Source organism: Octopus bimaculoides, chromosome 6 (assembly GCF_001194135.2).
Source record: "Octopus bimaculoides isolate UCB-OBI-ISO-001 chromosome 6, ASM119413v2, whole genome shotgun sequence".
Taxonomy (NCBI): Eukaryota; Metazoa; Mollusca; class Cephalopoda; order Octopoda; family Octopodidae; genus Octopus; species Octopus bimaculoides.
Window position 1 is genome coordinate 64202878 of NC_068986.1, and position 1865 is coordinate 64204742.

The window sequence follows — 1865 nt, forward strand, 5'->3', positions numbered from 1 at the left end:
TATATATATGTATATATATGTGTGTGTGTGTATATGTTTGTGTATGTGTGCGTTTTACTATCTCCTTGCTTTGACTTTTGCATGACAGCCGTAAGCTTGTGTCATCATCATGATATCTGTGATTTGTGGGAAATTTGGCAGCTACTTATAGCAGGTTCTCTGACTACATAGAGGCTCCCTCATTTGTACATTATAAGCTTTGTTGAGAAAGTAGTTAATAATGAAGATAGCTAATATTACTACAAACTTCTGTTTTTTAAAAAGTACTTCAATGAGAAAGTATTTAATATTAAATAACAGTTTTATTAGAAGTGCCAATTGAAGTATTAACGTACTCAGTGTTTTAGGAGGATTTGAAGTAATATTTAAGTCTCAAAAGTCAATATTTCATCAACTTGGTCATTCAACTAACCTATTTTTTTATCATGTTTTAAATAATTTCTCTTAATATTCAAAATAAGCTAAGGTGGTGAGCTGGCAGAATTGTTAGCATACTAGACAAAATGCTTAGCAATATTTCATCCATCTTTACATTCTGAGTTCAAATTCTGTCGAGGTTGAATTTGTCTTTCATCCCTCTTGGGGTCAATAAAATAAGTACCAGTTGAGCACTGAGGTCGATGTAATCTACTTAGCTCCCTCTCCCCAAATTACTGGCTTGTGCCAAATGAAATCAGTATTCAAAATAAAATAAATTATTGGGAAAACAAAACAAAATAAAAGAAAACCACTTAACAATGAAATCTGTTTATTTTTCATTATAGTATTATTAGCATTGCAATCATGGTTATTTGGAAGACATAAATCGTTTCTATGGTTTGCTGGAACTGCAATTATTATATTTCGCTCTGATGTCAGCTTGCTGCTTGGAATTTACCTGCTCATGGATCTTGTCACACGTAGACTTAGTCTTAAAAATGCTGTTGCTATAATTATTTTTGCTGGTGGCATTATTTTAGGTAAGTCTCTCTGAAAATCATTTTACAAAATTGTGTGTGTGTGCACATGTGTGTATGTGTGCGTGTATAATATATATGTATACATACATGATGACCAGAGAACAATCATGTAAAGTTGAGAACAATCATGTAATGTGTGACCAACTGACCAAGTTTAGACATTTCCTAATTCATGAAGATGTTTTATACTTGAAATTTGACTTGAACCGCTTTGCTAATTCTGTTGCAATTTGCTTCAGATTTTCTTCAGATACAGTTTTTCAAAGCTCAATGTCGACAGAACTTTCAGATCAAGGGGAATATGTGAGAGAAAAATTTCGTGAGTGAAACTGACCAGACCATCATTGACATGCTCAAACCCTTAAAACTTCACTTCCATAAAGAGAATGATTGTTCCTTACTACTTCCAGTGCTGAAGGGCCATTTTTGAATTCATGCAGCTTGCAGTGTCTGATATGGATCTAATCTAAACTCATTTTAAAATACAAGTATCAATACAAGTTTCACCACTATAGTATAAAGTAATTTGCAAATAAAGAAAAGAACATTAATTGAAAAAAATTAATGTTTATTTTGTCATAAGTATTGAAAAAGTACCCACAAAGTAATCATGTCAAAAATGCAACAAGACTTTCTTTCCAGCCTAATCATCATCATCATCGTTTAACGTCCGCTTTCCATGCTAGCATGGGGTGGACGATTTGACTGAGGACTGGTGAAACCAGATGGCTACACCGGCTCCAATCTGATTTGGCAGTGTTTCCACAGCTGGATGCCCTTCCTAACGCCAACCACTCAGAGAGTGTAGTGGGTGCTTTTACGTGTCACCCGCACGAAGGCCAGTCAGGCGGCACTGGCAACGGCCACGCTCATCTCGCTCGAGAAACCTCATGTGTCACCCGCACA

At 35.3% G+C, this 1865-nt stretch overlaps 1 protein-coding gene across 1 annotated transcript in view; it reads left to right on the forward strand.

The window, feature by feature from the left end:
• LOC106867594 (probable Dol-P-Man:Man(7)GlcNAc(2)-PP-Dol alpha-1,6-mannosyltransferase) overlaps positions 1 to 1865 on the forward strand; it is a 10981-nt gene that overhangs the window by 7891 nt on the left and 1225 nt on the right. The window contains exons 4-5 of the mRNA XM_052968475.1: positions 765 to 959; positions 1199 to 1262. Coding sequence (XP_052824435.1) covers positions 765 to 959; positions 1199 to 1262 — 259 coding nt within the window. The remainder of the gene's footprint in view (positions 1 to 764; positions 960 to 1198; positions 1263 to 1865) is intronic.